General features: G+C 46.1%; 1 protein-coding gene across 3 annotated transcripts; it reads left to right on the forward strand.

Moving 5' to 3' along the window:
* The first annotated feature begins 1,998 nt into the window (after window positions 1-1,998).
* Window positions 1,999-23,803, forward strand: STING1 (stimulator of interferon response cGAMP interactor 1). Of its 3 annotated transcripts, none has more exons than XM_038771366.1 (7): window positions 1,999-2,076; window positions 4,978-5,306; window positions 5,406-5,583; window positions 9,838-9,946; window positions 11,409-11,647; window positions 18,748-18,934; window positions 23,595-23,803. In XM_038771366.1, exons 2-7 carry the CDS (start codon window positions 5,065-5,067, stop codon window positions 23,801-23,803), a joined length of 1,164 nt encoding a protein of 387 aa, XP_038627294.1. In that variant the 5' UTR covers window positions 1,999-2,076; window positions 4,978-5,064. The 3 variants fall into 3 exon arrangements, with proteins under 3 accessions (XP_038627294.1, XP_038627297.1, XP_038627296.1); XM_038771369.1 differs by having other exon boundaries at window positions 11,396-11,647; window positions 23,595-23,723; XM_038771368.1 differs by having other exon boundaries at window positions 2,037-2,076; window positions 4,944-5,306.
* The last annotated feature ends 467 nt before the right edge of the window (window positions 23,804-24,270 follow it).

The following is a 24,270-nucleotide window of genomic DNA, read 5'->3' on the forward strand; positions in this document are numbered from 1 at the left end:
CAAATGCACAAATACTATTACCATCAGTATGCGATTATTTTATATCTACCCTAGTGCTTAGTACAGTGCTTGGCACAAAGTAAGTGTTTAACAAATGCACAAATACTATTACCATCAGTATGCGATTATTTTATATCTACCCTAGTGCTTAGTACAGTGCTTGGCACAAAGTAAGTGTTTAACAAATGCACAAATACTATTATCATCAGTATCCGATTATCTTGTATCTACCCTAGTGCTTAGTACAGTGCTTGGCACAAAGTAAGTGTTTAACAAATGCACAAATACTATTATCATCAGTATCCAATTATCTTATGTCTACCCTAGTGCTTAGTACAGCGCTTGGCACAAAGTAAGTGTTTAACAAATGCACAAATACTATTATCATCAGTATCCGATTATCTTATATCTACCCTAGTGCTCAGTACAGTGCTTGGCACAAAGTAAGTGTTTAACAAATGCACAAATACTATTATCATCGGTATCGATTATCTTGTATTTACCCTAGTGCTTAGTACAGTGCATGGCACAAAGTAAGTGCTTAACAAATGTCACAACTACCGTTATTACCATTATTATTATCTGATTACCTACCCCAGTGAATAGCAAGGAAGCAGCATGGATAGTAGATAGACCACGGGCCTGGGAATCTGAAGGTCATGGGTTCTAATCCTGGCTCCGCCACTAACTCTGAGCGCTCCGGGTATTTCAGCAAAGGCCTCTGGGTAATTCACGTTTCCTGGAAAAGGGATTGGATTCCCAAGGCGGACTTGTTGCGTTAGGGCACCCGTCGGCCTGTATCCATGTTTTGTTTTGTTGTCTGTCTCCCTTTTCTGGATTGTGAGCCCGCTGTTGGGTAGGGACCGTCTCTAGATGTTGCCAACTTGGACTTCCCAAGCGCTTAGTCCAGCGCTCTGCACACAGTAAGCGCTCAATAAATACGATCGATTGAATGAATGAATGAACTTCCAACTGGCATTTCCAACTGCGGTTTCCCGGTCCAGAAAGAATCTGGAAAGAGGAATCGAAAAAAGGGGAAGAGAAGACGGACCGTGGATCCATGGGGGAGGTCCCGGTGGGAATGGGTGGCTGGGCTGGAGGAGTACTTCCCAAGCGCTTAGTCCAGTGCTCTGCACACAGTAAGTGCTCAATAAATACAATTGAATCATCGTCATCATCATCAATCATATTTATTGAGCGCTTACTGTGTGCTGAGCACTGGACTAAGCTCTTGGGAAGTCCAAGTCGGCAACATATAGAGACAGTCCCTACCCAACAGTGGGCTCACAGTCTAAAAGGGGGAGACAGAGAACAAAACCGAACATACTAACAAAATAAAATAAATAGAATAGATATGTACAAGTAAAATAAATAGAGTAACAAATATGTACAAACATATATACATATATACAGGTGCTGTGGGGAAGGGAAGGAGGTAAGTTGGGGGGGATGGAGAGGGGGACGAGGGGGAGAGGAAGGAAGGGGCTCAGTCTGGGAAGGCCTCCTGGAGGAGGTGAGCTCTCAGTAGGGCCTTAATGAATGAATGCATGAACTTCCAACTGGCATTTCCAACTGCGGTTTCCCGGTCCAGAAAGAGGAATCTGGAAAGAGGAATCGAAAAATGGGGAAGAAAAGACAGACTGTGGGCCCATGGGGGCGGTCCCGGTGGGAATGGGTGGCTGGACTGGAGGATTACTTCCCAAGCGCTTAGTCCAGTGCTCTGCACACAGTAAGCGCTCAGTAAATACGATTGAATGAACGAGTGAATGAATGAGGAGGTGGGCCCCTCCAAGCCCCTGCTCTGGGGAGCGGGTCAGAGGTCATCTTAGCCTCTGAGTCCTGCTGCCCTCACGGTGCCAGCGTGATCAGGGTGCCAAGGTGGTGGGACAAAACCAGAGGGGAAATGACTGGACTTTCAGTTTCTTTCTGTGCCTTCCCTAGTTCCTGATTTCCAGGCCAACTTCCCCTGTGAGAGAGGGGGTTCCCTGCCCCACGCCTGCCTTCTCCTCAGGCGCTTGAGGGGCTCGGACACGCCATCCTCTCTCTCCTCTGTCCCCCCCCAAGGACCCTGGTCAGGTGAGTGGGGTCGCGGCCCCTTCCCCATCTCCAGCCCATCCCTCTCGGTTCTGGGAAGGTGGGTCACGGGATGGGAAATTGGGGATTGGGAGGAGAATGGGGGCTGGAACACGGTGGGCGACCGGAGAGATTGCTGGAGTTCATTCATTCAACCGTATTTATTGAGCACTTACTGAGCACTCACTAAGCGCTTGGGGAGTCCAAGTCGGCAACATAGAGAGACGGTCCCTACCCAACAGCGGGCTCATGGCCTAGAAGACTAGACTAGACTAGAAGTCTGTATATATGTATATATGTTTGTACATATTTATTACTCTATTTTCCTTGTACTGTAGTCTGTATATATGTATATATGTTTGTACAAGACTAGAAGTCTGTATAGATGTATATATGTACATATTTATTACTATATTTTACTTGTACAGAAGTCTATATATATATGTATATATGTTTGTACAAGACTAGAAGTCTGTATAGATGTATATATGTTTGTACATATTTATTACTCTATCTTACTTGTACAGAAGTCTATATATGTATATATGTTTGTACAAGACTAGGTCTGTATATATGTATAAATGTTTGTACATATTTATTACTTTATTTTACTTGTACAGAAGTCTATATATATGTATATATGTTTGTACAAGACTAGAAGTCTGTATATATGTATATCATCATCAATCGTATTTATTGAGCGCTTACTATGTGCAGAGCACTGTACTAAGCGCTTGGGAAGTACAAATTGGCAACATATAGAGACAGTCCCTACCCAACAGTGGGCTCACAGTCTAAAATGTTTGTACATATTTATTCCTCTATTTTACTTGTACAGAAGTCTGTATATATGTATATATGTTTGTACAAGACTAGAAGTCTGTATAGATGTATATATGTTTGTACATATTTATTACTCTATTTTACTTGTACAGAAGTCTCTATATATGTATATATGTTTGTACAAGACTAGAGGTCTGTATAGATGTATATATGTTTGTACATATTTATTACTCTATTTTACTTGTACAGAAGTCTCTATATATGTATATATGTTTGTACAAGACTAGAGGTCTGTATAGATGTATATATGTTTGTACATATTTATTACTCTATTTTACTTGTACAGAAATCTCTATATATGTATATATGTTTGTACAAGACTAGAGGTCTGTATAGATGTATATATGTTTGTACATATTTATTCCTCTATTTTACTTGTACAGAAGTCTATATATGTATATATGTTTGTACAAGACTAGAAGTCTGTATAGATGTATATATGTTTGTACATATTTATTACTCTATTTTACTTGTACAGAAGTCTGTATATATGTATATATGTTTGTACAAGACTAGAAGTCTGTATGAATTAATCTTGGTACGGTGCTCTGCACACAGTAAACGCTCAATAAATACGATTGAATGAATGGATTTTAGTACGGTGCTCTGCACACAGCAAGTGCTCAATAAATACAATTAAATGAATTAATCTTAGTGCAGTGCTCTGCACACAGTAAACACTCGATAAATATGATTGAATGAACGAGTGAATCTTAGTACAGTGCTCTGCACACAGTAAGTGCTCAGTAAATATGATTGAATGAATGAATCTTAGTACGGTGCTCTGCACACAGTAAGTGCTCAATAAGTACAATTAAATGAATTAATCTTAGTGCAGTGCTCTGCACACAGTAAACACTCAATAATTATGATTGAATGAATGAGTGAATCTTAATAGGGTGCTCTGCCCACAGTAAGTGCTCAATAAATACGATTGAATGAATGAATGAATCTTAGTGCAGTGCTCTGCACACAGTAAGTGCTCAATAAATATGATTGAATGAATGAATCTTAGAACAGTGCTCTGCACACAGTAAACGCTCAATAAATATGATTAAATGAACGAGTGAATCTTAGTACAGTACTCTGCACACAGTAAGTGCTCAGTAAATACGATTGAATGAGTGAATCTTAGTAGGGGGCTCTGCACACAGTAAATGCTCAATAAATATGATTGAATGAATGAATCTTAGTATGGTGCTCTGCCCACAGTAAATGCTCAATAAATACGACTGAATGAATGAATCTTAGTACAGTGCTCTGCACACAGTAAATGCTCAATAAATATGATTGAATGAATGAATCAGTACGGTGCACACAGTAAATGCTCAATAAATATGACTGAAGAACGAGTGAATCTTAGTACAGTGCTCTGCCCACAGTAAACGCTCAATAAATACGATTGAATGAATGGATCTTAGTACGGTGCTCTGCACACAGTAAGTGCTCAATAAATACGATTGAATGAATGAATCAGTACAGTGCACACAGTAAACGCTCAATAAATACGATTGAATGAACGAGTGACTCTTAGTACGGTGCTCTGTACACAGTAAGTGCTCAATAAATACGATTGAATGAATGGATCTTAGTACGATGCTCTGCACACAGTAAGTGCTCAGTAAATACAACGAAATGAATGAATCTTAGTATGGTGCTCTGCACACAGTAAACGCTCAATAAATACGATTGAATGAACGAGTGACTCTTAGTACGGTGCTCTGCACACAGTAAGTGCTCAATAAATACGATTGAATGAATGAATCTTAGGGCGGTGCTCTGCACACAGTAAGTGCTCGATAAATACAGTTAAATGAATCAATCTTAGTACGGTGCTCTGCACACAGTAAACGCTCAATAAATACGATTGAATGAATGAGTGAATCTTAGTACAGTGCCCTGCACACAGTAAGTGCTCAATAAATACGAATGAATGAATGAACCTAAGTACATAAATAAATTGAATGAATGAATGAACCTAAGTACAGTGCTTAATAAATGCAACAGATGGATTGACTGGGAGCCAGGGGTGGGCTTTTTTTTGGTCTCTTTGCTTAATAGGTGCCGGGCACCGTAGTGAGCGCCGCCGCGGAGAGCAGCTAACCAGGTCGGGCCCAGTCTAGGCCCGCGCAGCCCTCGCGTCCGCCGATGTCCAGGGCCGGCGAGAGATACCCACAGCCCCATCCGCTGATCCCCCGGCCGCGGAGGGGACGGGCTCGGATGATGGCCAGCGCCCTTCTGGTCCTCTGCTTGGTCGGACTGAGCGTCCTGGGGCCCCCCGCCGCCTCGGCCCTGCCCCTGCTCCTCGGCCACTTCTTGGCCCTGCACGTCGGACAACTGGCCCAGAGGGTCTGCGGCCTGGCCGAAGAGCTCGGCCACGTCCGGGAGAGGTAGAGGCAGGACCCTCGCTCTCCCCCCCGAATATCCACGGCTGCGGGAGGGTGGACGGGGGGCCTGCTGCGGCCTGAGCCCCTCTCTCCCATCCCCAGGTACCAGGGCAGCTACTGGAGGGCTGCCCTCTCCTGCCTCGGTGGGTCCGTCCGGCTCGGCACCCTGCTGCTCCTCTGCACCTATTTCCACGTCGCCTTTTGCCCTGAGCTGGATCTGCCCCTGGCCCTGACTCTGGAGTGCCTCTGCCACCTCCTGAGCCTCATTCTGGGACTCCAGGTGATGAGGAGGAGGAGGAGGATGGCGTTTATTAGGCGCTTACTAGGTGCTTAGTGCAGTAAGTGCTCAATAAAAACGGTTGAATGAATGAGTGAATCTCAGTGCAGTGCTCTGCACACAGGAAGCGCTCAATAAATCCAGCTAATGATGATGATGGTGGCGTTTATTAAGCGCTTGCTATCATCATCAATCGTATTTATTGAGCGCTTACTGCGTGCAGAGCACCGGACTAAGCGCTTGGGAAGTCCAAGTTGGCAACATCTTGAGACAGTCCCTACCCAACAGTGGGCTCACAGTCTAGAAGGGGGAGACAGAGAACAAAACCAAACATACTAACAAAATCAAATAAATAGAATAGATATGTACAAGTAAAATAAATAGAGTAATAAATATGTGCAAACATCTATACATATATACAGGTGCTGTGGGGAAGGGAAGGAGGTAAGATGGGGGGATGGAGAGGGGGACGAGGGGGAGAGGAAGGAAGGGGCTCAGTCTGGGAAGCCTCCTGGAGGAGGTGAGCTCTCAGTAGGGCCTTGTAGGGAGGAAGAGAGCTAGCTTACTATGTGCTTCGTGCAGTAAGTGCTCAATAAATACGGTTGAATGAATGAATGAATCTTAGTGCAGTGCTCTGCACACAGTAAGCGCTCAATAAATACAGTTAATGATGATGATGATGGTGTTTATTAAGCGCTTGCTAGGTGCTTAGTGCAGTAAGTGCTCAATAAATATGGTTGAATGAATGAGTGAATCTTAGTGCAGTGCTCTGCACACAGTAAGTGCTCAATAAATACAGCTAATGATGATGATGGTGGCGTTTATTAAGCGCTTGCTATCATCATCAATCGTATTTATTGAGCGCTTACTGCGTGCAGAGCACCGGACTAAGCGCTTGGGAAGTCCAAGTTGGCAACATCTAGAGACGGTCCCTACCCAACAGCGGGCTCACGGTCTAAAAGGGGGAGACGGAGAACAAAACCAAACGTCTGCACACAGTAAGTGCTCAGTAAATACAGTTAATGATGATGATGATGGCGTTTATTAAGCGCTTGCTAGGTGCTTAGTGCGGTAAGTGCTCAATAAGTACGGTTGAATGAATGAGTGAATCTCAGTGCAGTGCTCTGCACACAGTAAGCGCTCAATAAATACAGTTAATGATGATGATGATGGCGTTTATTAAGCGCTTGCTAGGTGCTTAGTGCAGTAAGTGCTCAATAAATATGGTTGAATGAATGAGTGAATCTCAGTGCAGTGCTCTGCACACAGTAAGTGCTCAATAAATACAGTTAATGATGATGATGATGGCATTTATTAAGCACTTACTAGGTGCTTAGTGCAGTAAGTGCTCAATAAATACGGTTGAATGAATGAGTGAATCTCAGTGCGGTGCTCTGCACACAGTAAGTGCTCAATAAATAAGGTTGATAATGATGATGATGGCATTTATTAAGCGCTTACTAGGTGCTTAGTGCGGTAAGTGCTCAATAAATACGGTTGAATGAATGAGTGAATCTCAGTGCAGTGCTCTGCACACAGTAAGTGCTCAATAAATACAGTTAATGATGATGATGATGGCGTTTATTAAGCGCTTACTAGGTGCTTAGTCCAGTAAGTGCTCAATAAATACGGTTGAATGAATGAGTGAATCTTAGTGCAGTGCTGCGCACACAGTAAGTGCTCAATAAATACAGTTAATGATGATGATGATGGCGTTTATTAAGCGCTTGCTAGGTGCTTAGTGCGGTAAGTGCTCAATAAGTACGGTTGAATGAATGAGTGAATCTCAGTGCAGTGCTCTGCACACAGTAAGCGCTCAATAAATACAGTTAATGATGATGATGATGGTGTTTATTAAGCGCTTACTAGGTGCTTAGTCCAGTAAGTGCTCAATAAATACGGTTGAATGAATGAGTGAATCTTAGTGCAGTGCTGCACACACAGTAAGTGCTCAATAAATACAGTTAATGATGATGATGATGGCATTAATTAAGCGCTTGCTAGGTGCTTAGTGAGGTAAGTGCTCAATAAATACGGTTGAATGAATGAGTGAATCTTAGTGCAGTGCTCTGCACGCAGTAAGTGCTCAATAAATACAGTTAATGATGATGATGATGGCATTTATTAAGCACTTACTAGGTGCTTAGTGCGGTATGTGCTCAATAAATACGATTGAATGAATGAATGAATCTCAGTGCAGTGCTCTGCATGCAGTAAGTGCTCAATAAATACAGTTAATGATGATGATGATGGTGTTTATTAAGCACTTACTATAATAATAATAATGGCATTTATTAAGCACTATGTGCATGTGCTTAGTGCGGTAAGTGCTCAATAAATATGGTTGAATGAATGAATGAATCTTAGTGCAGTGCTCTACACACAGTAAGTGCTCAATAAATACAGTTGATGATGATGATGATGGCATTTATTAAGCGCTTACTATGTGCTTAGTGCGGTAAGTGCTCAATAAATATGGTTGAATGAATGAATGAATCTTAGTACAGTGCTCTGCACACAGTAAGCGCTCAATAAATACGATTGATGGATAGTTAAATGAATCAATCTTAAATACAGTTAAATGAATCAATCAGTATGGTGCTCTGCAATCAATCAATCGTATTTATTGAGCGTTTACTGTGTGCAGAACACTGGACTAAGCGCTTGGGAAGTACAAGTTGGCAACACATAGAGACGGTCCCTACCCAACGGTGGGGTCACAGTCTAGAAACCGTGCACACAGTAGACGCTCAATAAATACGATTGAATGAATGAGTGAATCTTAGTGCGGCGCTCTGCACACAGTAAGTGCTCAATAAATACAGTTAAATGAATCAATCTTAGTAGGGTGCTCTGCAATCAATCAATCAATCGTATTTATTGAGCGCTTACTGTGTGCAGAGCACTGGACTAAGCGCTCGGGAAGTACAAGTTGGCAGTTGCAATTCTATTACTGGTTGATTGATTGCGTACCTAATAATAATGATATTTGTTAAGCATTGGCGTGTGCCAAGCACTGTACTAAACACCCGGAGAGGTACAAGATAATCAGATTGGACACAGTCCCGGCGGTACGTGGCGTTCACGGTCTAAAGGGGAGGGAAGAGTTGTTCCAGGATCTTGGAGGAGGGAAGCAGCGTGGCTCGGTGGAAAGAGCCCGCGCTTGGGAGTCAGAGGTCGTGGGTTCTAATCCCGCCTCCGCCACTTATCGGCTGTGTGACTTTGGGCGAGTGGCTTCGCTTCTCCGTGCCTCAGTTCCCCCACCTGTCAAATGGGGAGGAAGACCGTGAGCCCCCACCTGATGACCCCGCGCTTAGAACAGCGCTCGGCACATAGTAGTCCACTGTTGGGTAGGGACTGTCTCTATATGTTGCCAATTTGTACTTCCCAAGCGCTTAGTACAGTGCTCTGCACATAGTAGGCGCTCAATAAATATGATTGATTGATTGATTGATTGATTGATAGTAAGCGCTTAGCGGCTACAACCTGATCGCCTCGTAACCTCCCTTGTACTATAGTAAGCGCTCAACAGATACCGTCATGCAGAAGCAGCGTGGCTCAATGGAAAGAGCCCGGGCTCTGGAGTCAGAGGTCGTGGGTTCAAATCCCGGCTCTGCCAACCGTCAGCTGGGTGACTCTGGGCGAGTCACTTCGCTCCTCTGGGCCTCGGTTACCTCATCTGTGAAATGGGGATTAAAACTGCGAGCCCCCCGTGGGACAGCCTGATCACCTTGTAACCTCCCCCAGCGCTTAGCACGTAGTAAGCGCTTAACAAATGCCATCATCATCATCATCACTGGGGGGTTTGAAGGGGAAGGGGATCGTGAGCCCACTGTTGGGTAGGGACTGTCTCGATAGGTTGCCAACTTGGACTTCCCAAGCGCTTAGTCCAGTGCTCTGCACACAGGAAGCGCTCAATAAATACGATTGATGATGATGATGATGATCGTGGTTCCGCTTCGCACGAGCGGGGCTGGGCCGTGGGGGCTTGGGCTGTCACTGTGACCTTTCACATATCTATTCTATTTTGTTAGTATGTTTGGTTTTGTTCTCTGTTTCCCCCTTTTAGACTGTGAGCCCGCTGTTGGGTAGGGACTGTCTCTAGATGTTGCCAACTTGGACTTCCCAAGCGCTTAGTACAGTGCTCTGCACACAGGAAGCGCTCAATAAATACGATTGATGATGATGATGATGATGATCGTGGTTCCGCTTCGCACGTGCGGGGCTGGGCCGTCACTGTGACCTTTCACCCCGCAGCCCCTGACCCCAGCAGAGATCTCTGAAGTGTGTGAGAAGAGGCACCTCAATGTCGCCCAAGGGCTGGCCTGGAGCTACTATATTGGATACCTAAAACTCATCTTGCCCGGTACAGACGCGTCCTCGCGGTCCCTGTCCCCCTCCTAGCCCTCCCGCTTCTCCTCCCCCGGGCCCGAGGACCCCCTCATCTCTAGCCACAGTGCATTGCACATAGTAAGCGCTCAATAAGTGCCATCATTAAAAAAAAAAGGATGCTGTGTGTCCCTGGGGTAGCCGCCTCCCCTCTCTGTTCCCCGGGAGGTGGGAGCTGGGAGGGAAACCCCAGCAGACGACTGCTTCGGGTTGGGGTCGCCACAAAGCTGAGGGTGAGGGAAAACGGGAAAAACGTGGGACGGGGACCGTGTCCCACCGATTTGCTCGTATCCGTTCGTTCCGTCGTATTTATTGAGCGCTTACTGTGGGCGGAGCGCTGGACTAAGCGCCTGGGAAGTCCAAGTTGGCAACATCTAGCTCAATAAATACGATTGAGTGAATGACGTGTAGATCATGTGTAGATTATAATGTGTAGATTAGATTATAATGTGTAGATCATAATGTGTAGATTATGTGTAATGTGTAGATTATAATTTGTAGATCATAATGTGTAGACCATGTGTAGATTATAATGTGTAGATCATAATGTGTAGATCGTAATGTGTAGATTATAATGTGTAGATTATAATGTGTAGATCGTAATGTGTAGATTATAATGTGTAGATCATAATGCAGAGATTATGTGTAGATCAATGTGTAGATCGTAATGTGTAGATTATAACGTGTAGATCGTAATGTGCAGATTATAATGTGTAGATCGTAATGTGTGGATTGTAGTGTGTAGATCATAATGTGTAGATCATGTGTAGATTATAATGTGTAGATTGTAATGTGTAGATCGTAATGTGTAGATCATAATGTGTAGATCATAATGTGTAGATTATAATGTGTAGATCATAATGCAGAGATTATGTGTAGATCGATGTGTAGATCGTAATGCGTAGATTATAATGTGTAGATCGTAATGCGTAGATTATAATGTGTAGATCATAATGTGTGTATTATAATGTGTAGATCATAATGCGTAGATTATAATGTGTAGATTGTAATGTGTGTATTATAATGTGTAGATCATAATCCGTAGATTATAATGTGTAGATCGTAATGCGTATATTATAATGTGTAGATCATAATGCGTAGATTATAATGTGTAGATCATAATGCGTAGATTATAATGTGTAGATTATGTGTGGATCATAATGTGTAGATTGTAATGTGTAGATTATAATGTGTAGATCGCAATGTGTAGATTATAATGTGTAGATCATAATGTGTAGATCGTAATGTGTAGATTATAATGTGTAGATCGTAATGTGTATCTTATAATGTGTAGATCGTAAAGTGTAGATCCTAATGTGTAGATCACAATGCGTAGATTATATATTCCGTGGATGGAGCACAGGCCTGAGAGTCGGAAGGTCGTGGGTTCTAATCCCGCCATGGGTTCCCAGTGATGTTGCAGCAGTCTTCCCTGGCAGGTCTGCGGGAGCGGGTCCTGAGTTCGACAGGCTGGGCGGAGCGGGGTCTCGGGGGGGTGTCCAGCTGGAGGCTGCACATCCTGCTGCCCCTACACTGCGACGTGCGCGACGACCTTCAGGGAGCCGACCCCGCCGTCCGCTTCCTCGGCCATCTGCCCGACCTCTGCCACGACCGGGCCGGGGTCAAGGCGAGGGTCTACAGAAACAGCCTCTACGACATCTGGGACCGCGGCCAGAGGGTGAGGCCAGCCGGGAAGATCCTGCCCTGTCAATCAATCCCTCAATCGATCAATCAATCGTATTGATTGAGCGCTTACTGTGTGCAGAGCACCGGACTAAGCGCTTGGGAAGTCCAAGTCGGCAACATCTAGAGACGGTCCCTACCCAACGGTGGGCTCTCTGTCTGTCTGTCGCTCCTTGGGTGGGAGACGACAATCGTAATATCAATTATTGTCTTATCTGTTAATGATAATAATAATAGCGGCATTTATTAAGCAATCCTGCCCTGTCGCTCCTTGGGTGGGCGACGACAATCGTAATATCAATGATTGTCGTGTCTGATAATGATAATAATAATAGTGGCATTTATTAAGCGATCCTGCCCTGTCGCTCCTTGGGTGGGCGACGACAATCGTAATATCAATGATTGTCATATCTGTTAATGATAATGATAATCGCGGCATTTATTAAGCCATCCTGCCCTGTCGCTCCTTGGGTGGGCGACGACAATCGTAATAGCAATTACTGTCGTATCTGTTAATGATAATGATAATAGCGGCATTTATTAAGCGATCCTGCCCTCTCGCTCCTTGGGTGGGTGACGACAATCGTAATATCAATGATTGTCGTGTCTGTTAATGATAATGATAATAGCGGCATTTATTAAGCCATCCTGCCCTGTCGCTCCTTGGGTGGGCGACGACAATCGTAATATCAATGATTGTCGTGTCTGATAATGATAATAATAATAGCAGCATTTATTAAGCCATCCTGCCCTGTCGCTCCTTGGGTGGGCGACGACAATCATAATATCAATGATTGTCGTATCTGTTAATAATAATAATAATCATGGCATTTATTAAGCGATCCTGCCCTGTCGCTCCTTGGGTGGGCGACGACAATCGTAATAACAATTATTATCATATCTCTTAATAATAATAATAATAGCGGCATTTATTAAGCGATCCTGCCCTGTCGCTCCTTGGGTGGGCGACGACAATCGTAATATCAATGATTGTCGTATCTGTTAGTGATAATAATAATCACGGCATTTATTAAGCGATCCTGCCCTGTCGCTCCTTGGGTGGGCGACGACAATCGTAATAACAATTATTATCGTATCTCTTAATAATAATAATAATAGCGGCATTTATTAAGCGATCCTGCCCTGTCGCTCCTTGGGTGGACAACAACAATCGTAATAACAATTATTGTTGTATCTGATAATGATAATAATAATAATAGTGGCATTTATTAAGCGATCCTGCCCTGTCGCTCCTTGGGTGGGCGACGACAATCGTAATATCAATGATTGTCGTGTCTGATAATGATAATAATAATAGCGGCATTTATTAAGCCATCCTGCCCTGTCGCTCCTTGGGTGGGCGACGACAATCGTAATAGCAATTACTGTCGTATCTGTTAATGATAATAATAATCGCGGCATTTATTAAGTGATCCTGCCCTGTCGCTCCTTGGGTGGGCGACGACAATCGTAATATCAATTATTGTCGTATCTGTTAATGATAATGGTAATAGCGGCATTTATTAAGCCATCCTGTCGTGTCGCTCCTTGGGTGGGCGATGACAATCGTGATAACAATTATTATCATATCTGTTAATGATAATGATAATCGTGGCATTTATTAAGCCATCCTGCCCTGTTGCTCCTTGGGTGGGCAACGACAATCGTAATAACAATTATTGTCGTATCTGTTAATGATAATAATAATAATAGCAGCATTTTCTAAGCGATCCTGCTCTGTTGCTCCTTGGGTGGGCGATGACAATCGTAATATCAATTACCGTCGTATCTGTTAATGATAATAACAATCATGGCATTTATTAAGCCATCCTGCCCTCTCGCTCCTTGGGTGGGCGATGACAATCATAATAACAATTACTGTCGTATCTGTTCATGATAATAATAATAGCGGCATTTATTAAGCCATCCTGCCCTGTCGCTCCTTGGGTGGGCGACGACAATCGTAATATCAATGATTGTCGTGTCTGATAATGATAATAATAATAGCGGCATTTATTAAGCCATCCTGCCCTGTCGCTCCTTGGGTGGGTGACGACAATCGTAATATCAATGATTGTCGTATCTGTTAAAGATAATAATAATAGCGGCATTTATTAAGCGATCCTGCCCTGTTGCTCCTTGGGTGGGCGACGACAATCGTAATAACAATTATTGTCGTATCTGTTAATGATGATAATTGGGTGGGCGATGACAATCGTAATAACAATTACTGTCATATCTCTTGATAATAATAATAATAGTGGCATTTATTAAGCGATCCTGCCCTGTCGCTCCTTGGGTGGGCGACGACAATCGTAATAATAATTATTGTCGTATCTGTTAATGATGATAATTGGGTGGGCGACGACAATCGTAATAACAATTACTGTCGTATCTGTTAATGATAATAATAATAGCAGCATTTATTAAGCGATCTTGCCCTGTCACTCCTTGGGTGGGCGACGACAATCGTAATATCAATGATTGTCGTATCTGTTAATAATAATAATAATCATGGTATTTATTAAGCAATCCTGCCCTGTCGCTCCTTGGGTGGGTGACGACAATCGTAATAACAATTACTGTCACATCTGTTAATGATAATAATAATCATGGCATTTATTAAGCCATCCTGCCCTCTCGCTCCTTGGGTGGGCGATGACAATCGTAATAACAATTACTGTCGTATCTGTTCATGATAATAATAATAGCGGCATTTATTAAGCGATCCTGCCCTGTCGCTCCTTGGGTGGGCGACGACAATCGTAATAACAGTTATTGTCGTATCTCTTAATAATAATAATAATAACGGCATTTATTAAGCGCTTACTATGTGCAAAGCACCGTTCTAAGCACTGGGGAGGTTACCAGGTAATCAGTCGGTCCCACGGGGGGCTCCCAGTCTTCATCCCCCTTTTACAGATGAGGGAACCGAGGCCAGTGAAGTGACCTGCCCAAAGTCACCCAGCTGACAATTGGCGGAGCCGGGATTTGAACCCGAGACCTCTGACTCCAAAGCCAGGGCTCTTTCCACCGAGCCACGCTGCTTCTCTATTTATTAAGTGCTTACTATGTGCAAAGCACTGTTCTAAGCGCTGGGGAGGTTACAAAGTGATCAGGTTGTCCCACTGGGGGCTCACAGTCTTAATCCCCATTTTACAGATGAGGGAACTGAGGCACAGAGAAGTGACTTGCCCAAAGTCACCCAGCTGACAATTGGCGGAGCCGGGATTTGAACCCGTGGCCTCTGACTCCAAAGCCAGGGCTCCTTCCACCGAGCCACGCTGCTTCTCTATTTATTAAGCGCTTACTATGTGCAAAGCACTGTTCTAAGCGCTGGGGAGGTTACAAAGTGATCAGGTTGTCCCACTGGGGGCTCACAGTCTTAATCCCCATTTTACAGATGAGGGAACTGAGGCCCAGAGAAGTGACTTGCCCAGAGTCACCCAGCTGACAATTGGCGGAGCCGGGATTTGAACCCGTTACCTCTGACTCCAAAGCCCGGGCTCTTTCCACCGAGCCACGCTGCTTCTCTATTTATTAAGCGCTTACTATGTGCAAAGCACTGTTCTAAGCGCTGGGGAGGTTACAAAGTGATCAGGTTGTCCCACTGGGGGCTCACAGTCTTAATCCCCATTTTACAGATGAGGGAACTGAGGCCCAGAGAAGTGACTTGCCCAGAGTCACCCAGCAGACAATTGGCAGAGCCAGGATTTGAACCCGTGGCCTCTGACTCCAAAGCCCTGGCTTTTTCCACCGAGCCACGCTTCTTCTCTAAGCGCTTACCATGTGCCGGGCACTGTACTAAACGCTGGGGTGGACGCAAGCGCGTCGGGTCGGACACCGTCCCCCGCCCCACGTGGGGCTCACAGTCTCGATCCCCACTTTTCAGATGAAGGAACTGAGACACAGTGAAGTGACTCGTCCAGGGTCACACAGCAGACAAGTGGTGGAGCCGGGATTAGAACCCATGACCTCCTGACTCTCAGGAGTGGACACTGGCTGCTACACTACGCTGCGATGATGGTATTTGTTAAGCGCTTACTACGCGCCAGGCACTGTACTAAGCGCTGGGGTAGAGACGAGGTCATCGGGTTGGCCACAGTCCTTGTCCCACGTGGAGCTCACAGCCTTCATCCAAGTCACTTATCTTCTCTGGGCCTCAGTTCCCTCATCTGTAAAATGGGGATGAAGACTGGGAGCCCCCCGGGGGCACTGTACTAAGCGCTGGGGTAGAGACGAGGTCATCGGGTTGGCCACAGTCCCCGTCCCACGTGGAGCTCACAGCCTTCATCCAAGTCACTTATCTTCTCTGGGCCTCAGTTCCCTCATCTGTAAAATGGGGATGAAGACTGGGAGCCCCCCGGGGGCACTGTACTAAGCGCTGGGGTAGAGACGAGGTCATCGGGTTGGCCACAGTCCCCGTCCCACGTGGAGCTCACAGCCTTCATCCAAGTCACTTATCTTCTCTGGGCCTCAGTTCCCTCGTCTGTAAAATGGGGATTGATTGATTGATTCTCTGGGTCTCAGTTACCTCATCTGGAAAATGGGGATGAAGACTGTGAGCTCCCCCCATGGAACAACCTGATCACCTTGTAACCTCCCCAGCGCTTAGAACAGTGCTTGGCACATAGTAAGCGCTTAATAAATGCCACCATTATTATTATTATTATTATTATTATCGCCATTTTACAGATGAGGTCACCGAGGCCCAGAGAAGTGAACCCAAGGCCCACTGGCCTACAGGGAGGAGCCCCCCCCCACAGGATGGGTGGCAGGTGGAGGGTTGGACTGTAGTGGCCGCCCATTTCCTGGCCAACTGCCAGCGGGAGGGCGAGGGGACTCCAGCCAAACCGGGGCCTCTCAGGAAATCGCGGAAAAACATCGGGAAGGAAGCACGGGCTTCGGGAGACGCGGTTTCCAGTGCCACCCTGTTCCGCCCGGCTGGGAGACCGTGGGCAGGGACTCAACCTCCCTAAGCCTCAACTTCCTCATCTGTAAAATGGGGATTTACTAGCCCCCATTTGGCCCGGCGGAATCTCCCCGTTGCCTCCCCCTCTAGACTGTGAGCTCGCTGTGGGCAGAGATCTGTCTGTTCATTGTCGTCTTGTAATAATAATCAATCAATCAATCAATCGTATTTATTGAGCGCTTACTGTGTGCACAGCACTGTACTAAGCGCTTGGGGAGTCCAAGTCGGCAACATCTAGAGACGGTCCCTACCCGACAGCGGGCTCACAGTCTAGAAGGGGGAGACAGAGAACAAAACAAAACAGATTAACAAAATAAAATAAGTAGAATAAATACGCACAACTAAAATAAATGCGTAATAAATTCATACAAACGTATACATATATACATGATAATCAATCAATCGTATTTATTGAGCGCTTACTGTGTGCAGAGCACTGTACTAAGCGCTTGGGAAGTACAAGTTGGCAACATATAGAGACGGTCCCTACCCAAGAGATGATGTCCTCCTCCTCTTCTTCCCCTTTTCCTCCTCCTCTTCCTTCTCCTTTTCCTCTTCTTCCTTTCCTTTTCCTCTTATTCCTCCCCTTTTCCTCTGTCTCCTCCTCCTCTTCCTTCTCCTTTTCCTCTTATTCCTCCCCTTTTCCTCCTTCTCCTCTTCCTCTTCCTCCTTTTCCTCTTCTCCTTTTCCTCCTCTTCTTCCTCTTCCTTCTTCTTTTCCTTCTCCTCCTTTCCTTCCTACTCCCTCTACTTCCCCCCTCGAGACTGTGAGCCCTCTGTTGGGTAGGGACCGTCTCTAGATGTTGCCAACTTGGACTTCCCAAGCGCTTAGTACAGTGCTCTGCACCCAATAAGCGCTCAATAAATACAATTGAATGAATGAATGAATGTAGCGAGAAGCAGCGTGGCTCAACGGAGAGCGCCCGGGACCCTTTTGTTGTCCGTCTCCCCCTTCTAGACTGTGAGCCCACTGTTGGGTAGGGACCGTCTCTAGATGTTGCCAACTTGGACTTCCCAAGCGCTTAGTACAGTGCTCTGCACACGGTAAGCGCTCAATAAATACGATTGATTGATTGATTGACCCCATGACCTCCGACTCCAAAGCGCAGTTGCCTGGCGCTTAGCAAGCGCTTAACAAATAATAATAATGGTATTTGTTAAGCACTTACTATGTGCAAAGCACTGTTCTAAGCACTGGGGAGGTTACAAGGTGATCAGGTTGTCCCACGGGGGGCTCCCAGTCTTCATCCCCATTTGACAGATGAGGTCACTGAGGCCCAGAGAAGTTAAGACTTCTTTTAGACTGTGAGCCCACCATTGGGTAGGGACTGTCTCTATATGTTGCCAACTTGGACTTCCCAAGCGCTTAGTCCAGCGCCCTGCACACAGTAAGTGCTCAATAAATACGATTGACGATGATGATGATGATGATGATGTTGGGTAGGGACTGTCTTTATATGTTGCCAACTTGGACTTCCCAAGCGCTTAGTCCAGTGCTCTGCACACAGTAAGTGCTCAATAAATACGATTGATGATGATGATGATGTTGGGTAGGGACTGTCTCTATATGTTGCCAACTTGGGCTTCCCAAGCGCTGAGTCCAGTGCTCTGCACACAGTAAGCGCTCAATAAATACGATTGATGATGATGATGATGATGTTGGGTAGGGACCGTCTCTATATGTTGCCAACTTGGACTTCCCAAGCGCTTAGTCCAGTGCTCTGCACACAGTAAGCGCTCAATAAATACGATTGATGATGATGTTGGGTAGGGACTGTCTCTATATGTTGCCAACTTGGACTTCCCAAGCGCTTAGTCCAGTGCTCTGCACAAAGTAAGCGCTCAATAAATACGATTGATGATGATGATGATGATGTTGGGTAGGGACTGTCTCTATATGTTGCCAACTTGGACTTCCCAAGCGCTTAGTCCAGCGCTCTGCACTCAGTAAGCGCTCAATAAATACGATCGATTGATTGATTGATTAAGTGACTTGCCCCAAGTCACCCAGCTGACAACTGGCGGAGCCGGGATTTGAACCCGTGACCTCGGACTCCAAATACCCCAATCGTTCTTCTTTTTTGCCGCGCCTCACCGTGTCGCGTGGGCGTCCCGTCTCCGCAGGCGGGCACGTGCGTCCTGGAGTTTGCGACGCCCCTGCAGACGCTCCTGGCCATGTCCCGGGATGGACAGGCGGGACTGGGCCGGGAAGAGCGACTGGAGCAGGCCAAGCTCTTCTGCCGGACCCTGGATCAGATCCTGCAGGATTGCCCGGACTGTCGAGACTGTTGCCGCCTTGTCATCTACCAGGGTGAGGCCCCGGGGGACCGGGGCTGGGGGGCCAAAGAGGGGCGGCCGGCCGTTAATAATAATAATAATAATAATAATAATAATAATAATAATAATAATAATAATTTGAATTTCAATCATTTGAACCCCTGACCTCTGACTCCAAATACCCCAATCGTTCTTATCTTTTGCTGCTCCTCACCATGGTAATAATGGCATCTTTTAGACTGTGAGCCCACTGTTGGGTAGGGACTGTCTCTATGTGTTGCCAATTTGTACTTCCCAAGCGCTTAGTCCAGTGCTCTGCACATCGTATGCGCTCAATAAATACGATTGATTGATTGATTGATTGATTGATTGATTTGTTCAGCGCTTACTACGTGCCAAGCGCTGGGGAGGTGACAAGGTGATCAGGTTGGCCCCCGGGGGGCTCGCCGTCTTCACCCCCATTTTCCAGATGAGGTCACTGAGGCCCAGAGAAGAATAATAATAATGACGGCGTTTGTTAAGCGCTGGGGGGGATACGTGGTAATCAGGTTGTCCCACGGGGGGCTCACAGTCTTCATCCCCATTTTCCAGATGAGGTAACTATTCCCAGAGAATAATAATAATAACGGTGGTATTTGTTAAGCGCTTACTATGTGCAAAGCACTGTTCTAAGCGTTGGGGGGATACGCGGTAATCAGGTTGTCCCACGGGGCGCTCACAGTCTTCACCCCCATTTTCCAGATGAGGTCACTGAGGCCCAGAGATCAATAATAATAATGATGGCATTTATGAAGTGCTTACTAAGCGCTGGGGGGATACGCGGTAATCAGGTTGTCCCACGGGGGGCTCACAGTCTTCATCCCCATTTTACAGATGAGGTCACTGAGGCCCAGAGAATAATAATAATAATGATAATGATGGCATTTATTAAGCGCTTACTATTTGCAAAGCACTGCTCTAAGCGCTGGGGAGATACGCGGTAATCAGGTTGTCCCATGGGGGGCTCACAGTCTTCATCCCCATTTTGAGTTGAGGTCACTGAGGCCCAGAGAATAATAAAAATAATAATAATGATGGCATTTATTAAGCGCTTACTATGTGCAAAGCACTGTTCTAAGCGCTGGGGGGATACGCGGTAATCAGGTTGTCCCACGTGGGGCTCACAGTCTTAATCCCCATTTTCCAGATGAGGTCAATGAGGCCCAGAGAATAATAATAATAATAATGATGATGGCATTTATTAAGCGCTTATTATGTACAAAGCACTGTTCTAAGTGCTGGAGAGATACACGGTAATCAGGTTGTCCCAAGTGGGGCTCACACTCTTAATCCCCATTTTCCAGATGAGGGAACTGTAGTGAAGTGACTTGCCCAAAGTCACCCAGCTGACAGTTGGCGGAGCCGGGATTTGAACCCGTGACCTCTGACTCCAAAGCCCGGGCTCTTTCCACTGAGCCAAGCTGCTTCTCAAGACTATAAGTTCACTGCGGGCATGGAATGTGTCTGTTTCTTGCTATAGTGTGCTCTCCCAAGTGCTTAGTACAGTGCTCTGCACACAGTAAGCGCTTAATAAATATGACTGAGTGAATTAATAGCCCTCTGCTAGCCCCAGGTTAGCCCTATAAATAAATAAATAATGATGGCATTTATTAAGCGCTTACTATGTGCAAAGCACTGTTCTAAGCCCTGGGGAGGTTACAAGGGGATCAGGTTGTCCCCCACTGGGCCTCACCGTCTTCATCCCCATTTGACAGATGAGGGAACTGAGGCCCAGAGAAGAGAAGTGACTTGCCCAAAGTCACCCAGCTGACAGTTGGCGGAGCCGGGATTTGAACCCGTGACCTCTGACTCCAAAGCCACAGAGCCAAGCTGCTTCTCAAGACTATATGTTCGTTGTGGGCATGGAACGGGTCTGTTTCTTGCTATATTGTGCTCTCCCAAGTGCTTAGTACAGTGCTCTGCACACAGTAAGCGCTTAACAAATATGACTGAGTGAATTAATAGCCCTCTGCTAGCCCCAGGTTAGCCCTATAAATAAATAAATAATGATGGCATTTATTAAGCGCTTGCTATGTGCAAAGCACTGTTCTAAGCCCTGGGGAGGTTACAAGGGGATCAGGTTGTCCCCCACTGGGCCTCACCGTCTTCATCCCCATTTGACAGATGAGGGAACTGAGGCCCAGAGAAGAGAAGTGACTTGCCCAAAGTCACCCAGCTGACAGTTGGCGGAGCTGGGATTTGAACCCGTGACCTCTGACTCCAAAGCCACAGAGCCAAGCTGCTTCTCAAGACTATATGTTCATTGTGGGCATGGAAGGTGTCTGTTTCTTGCTACATTGTGCTCTTCCAAGTGCTTAGTACAGTGCTCTGCACACAGTAAGCGCTTAATAAATATGACTGAATGAATTAATAGCCCTCTGCTAGCACCAGGTTAGCCCTATAAATAATGATGGCATTTATGAAGCGCTTACTATGTGCAAAGCACCATTCTAAGCACTGGGGAGGTGACAAGGTGATCAGGTTGTCCCACGGGGGGCTCGCAGTCTTCATCCCCATTTGACAGATGAGGGAACCGAGGCCCAGAGAAGTGAAGTGACTTGTCCAAGGTCACCCAGCTGACAAGTCGGGGAGCCGGGATTTGGACCCGTGAGACTGTGAGCCCGCTGTTGGGTAGGGACCGTCTCTAGATGTTGCCAACTTGGACTTCCCAAGCGCTTAGTCCAGCGCTCTGCACACAGTAAGCGCTTAATTAATACGATTGATTGATTGACCTCTGACCCCAAAGCCCGGGCTCTTTTCCACTGAGCCACGCTGCTTCTCTTGCGTTAACTTGCGTCATCCGCCAAGCTCGCTCTCTTCCTCCCTTCAAGGCCCTACTGAGAGCTCACCTCCTCCAGGAGGCCTTCCCACACTCAGCCCCCTCCTCCCTCTCTCCATCCCCCCATCTTACCTCCTTCCCTTCCCCACAGCACCTGTATATATGTATATATGTTTGTACATATTTATTCCTCTATTTATTTATGTATTTTACTTGTACACATCTATTCTATTCATTTTATTTTGTTAGTATGTTTGGTTCCGTTCTCTGTCTCCCCCTTTTAGACTGTGAGCCCACTGTTGGGTAGGGACCATCTCTAGATGTTGCCAACTTGTACTTCCCAAGTGCTTAGTCCAGTGCTCTGCACACAGTAAGCGCTCAATAAATATGATTGATTGATTGATTGATTACTCTATTTATTTTACTTGTACATATCTATTCTATTTATTTTATTTTGTTAGCATGTTTGGTTTTGTTCTCTGTCTCCCCCTTCTAGACTGTGAGCCCACTGTCGGGTAGGGACCGTCTCTAGATGTTGCCAACTTGGACTTCCCAAGCGCTTAGTCCAGCGCTCTGCACACAGTAAGCACTCAATAAATACGATTGATTGATTGAGTACTCTATTTATTTATTTATTTTACTTGTACCTATCTATTCTATTTATTTTATTTTTTTAGTATGTTTGGTTTTGTTCTCTGTCTCCCCCTTCTAGACTGTGAGCCCACTGTTGAGTAGGGACTGTCTCTATATGTTGCCAACTTGTACTTCCCAAGCGCTTAGTCCAGCACTCTGCACACAGTAAGCGCTCAATAAATACGATTGATTGATTGATTGATTACTCTATTTATTTATTTATTTTACTTGTACCTATCTATTCTATTTATTTTATTTTGTTAGTATGTTTGGTTTTGTTCTCTGTCTCCCCCTTCTAGCCTGTGAGCCCACTGCTGGGTAGGGACCGTCTCTAGATGTTGCCAACTTGGACTCCCCAAGCGCTTAGTCCAGCGCTCTGCACACAGTAAGCGCTCAATAAATACGATTGATTGATTACTCTATTTATTTATTTTACTTGTACACATCTATTCTATTTATTTTATTTTGTTAGTATGTTTGGCTTTGTTGTCTGTCTCCCCCTTCTAGACCGTGAGCCCGCTGTTGGGTAGGGACCGTCTCTAGATGTTGCCAACTTGGACTCCCCAAGCGCTTAGTCCAGCGCTCTGCACGCAGTGAGCGCTCAATAAGTACGATTGATTGATTGATTGACCTCTGACCCCAAAGCCCGGGCTCTTTTCCAGTGAGCCGCGCTGCTTCTCTTGCGTTAACTCGTGCTAGCCCTGAGTTCCGATGGTCAATCAATCAATCTCGCCTGTCCCGCCATCGACCCCCGGCCCACGTCCTCCCCCGGGCCTGGAATGCCCCCAATCCCTCTGCCCCTCCACCAAGCTCGCTCTCTTCCTCCCTTCAAGGCCCCGCTGAGAGCTCACCTCCTCCAGGAGGCCTTCCCAGACTGAGCCCCTTCCTTCCTCTCCCCCTCGTCCCCCTCTCCATCCCCCCCATCTTACCTCCTTCCCTTCCCTACAGCACCTGTATAGATGTATATATGTTTGTACATATTTATTACTCTATTTATTCACTTATTTTACTTGTGCATAGCTATTCTATTTATTTTATTTTGTTAGTATGTTTGGTTTTGTTCTCTGTCTCCCCCTTTTAGACTGTGAGCCCACTGGTGGGTAGGGACTGTCTCTGTATGTGGCCAATTTGTACTTCCCAAGAGCTTAGTACAGTGCTCTGCACATAGTAAGCGCTCAATAAATACGATTGATGATGATGAATCAATCATATTTCTGGTCGCCCCCGGCTCTGTCCCCCCCAGAGCCCGAGGCCGGCGGGGCGTCCAGTAGCTGCCTGGCCCAGGAGATCCTGCGACATCTGCAGCAGCAGCGAACGGAGGAGTTCGCCATGGGCCCGGGGCCCGAAGAAACCACGGGGCCCCCCACGCCCACCTCCCTCTCCCAAGAGCCACACTTCCTCATCAGCACCAGCCTGGAGCAGCCCAAGACCCTCCTCCCCAACCACTTCTGAGCCCACCCACCCTCCCCCCGGGGGGTGGGACCCCCCAGCGCTCAATACAGCGCTCTGCCCACAGTAAGCGCCCAATAAATGCGATTTATTTCATTCCGTTAATCTGTTTTGTTTCGTTCTCCGTCTCCCCCTTCTAGACTGCGAGCCCGCTGTTGGGGAGGGGTCGTCTCTATAATAATAATAATAATAATAATAATGATGATGACGGCATTTGTTAAGCGCTTACTATGTGCGAAGCACTGTTCGAAGCGCTGGGGAGGATACAAGGTGATCAAGGTTGTCCCCCGGGGGGCTCCCAGTCTTCATCCCCATTTTCCAGATGAGGGAACTGAGGCCCAGAGAAGTGAAGTGACTCGTCCAAAGTCACCCAGCTGGCGCAGCCGGCATTTGAACCCGCGACCTCTGACTCCAAAGCCCGGGCTCTTTCCACTGAGCCACGCTGCCTCTCACTTACTCTGTGCCTGACA

Source organism: Tachyglossus aculeatus, chromosome X2 (genome assembly GCF_015852505.1).
Source record: "Tachyglossus aculeatus isolate mTacAcu1 chromosome X2, mTacAcu1.pri, whole genome shotgun sequence".
In the NCBI taxonomy this organism is placed as follows: domain Eukaryota; kingdom Metazoa; phylum Chordata; class Mammalia; order Monotremata; family Tachyglossidae; genus Tachyglossus; species Tachyglossus aculeatus.